This window comes from Zeus faber (assembly GCF_960531495.2).
Source record: "Zeus faber genome assembly, chromosome: 16".
Classification (NCBI taxonomy): Eukaryota; Metazoa; Chordata; class Actinopteri; order Zeiformes; family Zeidae; genus Zeus; species Zeus faber.
The window spans coordinates 27,513,869-27,516,368 of NC_137202.1; the positions used below are offsets into that span (position 1 = coordinate 27,513,869).

Here is a 2,500-nt window from a genome sequence, read left to right on the forward strand (position 1 = left end):
CAGTAAAGCTCGATTTTCCTGCCGCAGCCCCCCCCCCCTGCACCCTGGGGGGTGATTGACTCAGCAGATGCAGCTTTGCAGAGAGAAAGGAAGCTGCAGTCAAACAAGCCAGGCAGCGCCTCTCCCCGCCACCCCTCCATCCAGGACAAACAGCTTGACCAGAGGGCCGTAGAAACACCACCCGTCAAACAACACCTGCCGAAAAATAAAAAATAAACGGACGCGAAGAGCACCACCACCCCCTCTGTTTCCCGCAAATCTCCCAAACATCTCCCGCCTCCCGCCTCCCGCCTCCGTCTCCTGTCTCCCGCCTCCCGCCTCCGTCTCCCATCTCCCGCCTCCCGCCTCCCGCCTCCCGCCTCCCGCCTCCGCCTCCCAGGATGCTGTGATGGTGAGGTCGGCAAACGCTGTCCTTCCTTCCGCACTGGATTCATGTGAGAAAAGCACAAGAGCTATAATTAGTCGCTCTCTCTCTATCAGCATGGCTCTTCCTCTGCATCTCCCCCTCTCAGGAGCCGCTCCGCTTTTCACGCCGCCACCGCCACCTCCTCCGCTCAAGACGGGGAAGATGAGGTGGAGACTGCCCCCCGCCTGCGCCAGCCCGTTTCCCCAGAAGCGACCTCCGACCCCTGGCCATCGGGGCAGGTCAGAGGATGAGCCCAGGACATGAAAGGTGAGCGGCCCTGTTTCCCATGCTCCCGTTGCCCCCGCCCCCCCGCCCCCCCTCCACCCCTCATCCGGAGGGGCAGCACTTCAAACACGGCCACCCTCCAACCTCCAGATGAGGCCTAACTCTCGCCGTCCGACCCCCGTGGGTTCCAGGATCTCCTGCCCATCCACCTCCCAGGGGGCGGTGCAGGCTGGCTGTCCACCGCCCTCAGCTGTCCGGGCGTAGCTAACCCCACCTTCTGTGAGTCACCGTATACAGAGCGGCCGGCGGCGGCCAACTGATCTTGGGTGTCCGGCCGTCTCTCAAGGATAAGGGGAGAATTGAGGAAACGTGACAGCTACAGCCCATAATACTGAGATAGCAGAAAGCAGTGTTGTAAGGCCAAGAATGGTTTGTACTGGCTCATTTGTTATAAAATAACCCAACGTTAAGCCAAACAACCCCAAAATATTTATGGAGCCGTAATGTTGCTCCACCCAACCCCCTTATTCCCCAGCTGCCAGGGGCCCAGACAACACCACAGTGAGGTAAAAAGTTAAGAAGTTAAAAAGTTAAAAAGTTAAAAGTTAAAAAGTTAAAAAATTTACAAGTTAAAAAGTTAGAAAGTTAAAAAAATAAAAAGTTAAAAAGTTAAGAAGTTAAAAGTTAAAAAGTTAAAAGTTAAAAAGTTAAAAGTTAAAAGTTAAAAAGTTAAAAGTTAAAAAGTTAAAAGTTAAAAGTTAAAAGTTAAAAAGTTAAAAAGTTAAAAGTTAAAAGTTAAAAGTTAAAAGGTTAAAGTAAAAAAGTTAAAGTAAAAAAGTAAAAAAGTTAAAAGTTAAAAAATTAATAAATTTATAAGTTTAAAAGTTTAAAAGTTAAAAAATTAAAAAGTTTAAAAGTTAGAAAGTTAAAAAAATAAAAAGTTAAAAAGTTAAGAAGTTAAAAGGTTAAAAAATTTAAGTTATCCATTTGAGATTTTGAGGATGGGGGGACCACACCACAAGTAAAATAAAGGGTGTTGCCAGGACAGCTTTGGCTTTGTTTGGTTTTTAAACAGCTTATAACTCTCACTGGTTGCCTGATTCACTTCCTCTCACCTGTCTCACTCACACTCCCTGTCTCACTCTCACTCCGTTTCTCTCTTTTTCTATTTAATGGATTTCAGGCAATTAAGATCGGGGGGGGGGGGGGCTCACAGCGAGACGCGGTGCGTGTGTGTGTGGGGAATTTTAACAAGATGTGGAAGAAGCCCTCGCCCTCACTGCTGCATTCTTTCCGCACTGGCATGTGTGTGTGTGTGCGCGCGCGTGTGTGCGCGCGTGCGCACGTACGTCCGGCCGTGTGACCGCTTGTGTGCCGAGCTTGCACACGTTTGTATAAAAACAGCCTTGACACAGCAGGTCTGCAGGCGAGCAGAGTCAAACATCTGAAACTTTCCCCGTCTCACTGTTTTACGCATGCATGAACACACACACACGCACGCACACACACACACACACACGCGCACACGCACACACACACACACACACACACCAGGGGGGGTACTAATCCCAGATGGATGTCTTTCATAATGGATGAGCCCAGCTGACGTACTGCCGGCTCCATGAGGGCTGACTACCTGAGAGACACCAGCTGAAAGAATGTGAGGAATCTCTCTTCCCTGGAGCACCATGCCTGGGAGCTACACACACACACACACACACACACACACACACACACACACACACTGTCCAGCTTTGTCACTACTTACTTATCTGCTCTCCGTCCGCCCCCGTGTCCTCCGATCGCTCCGTGTCGTCCTCATCGTCGCCCGACGAGATGGCATCTGCACAGAGTAACCATGGTTACTGC

At 50.1% G+C, this 2,500-nt stretch overlaps 1 protein-coding gene across 2 annotated transcripts in view; it reads right to left on the bottom strand.

The window, feature by feature from the left end:
* fgfr2 (fibroblast growth factor receptor 2) overlaps positions 1–2,500 on the bottom strand; it is a 42,307-nt gene that overhangs the window by 29,759 nt on the left and 10,048 nt on the right. For both annotated transcript variants that reach the window (XM_080017248.1, XM_080017249.1), the window contains exon 4: positions 2,400–2,474. In XM_080017248.1, the coding sequence (XP_079873374.1) occupies positions 2,400–2,474 (75 nt within the window). The remainder of the gene's footprint in view (positions 1–2,399; positions 2,475–2,500) is intronic.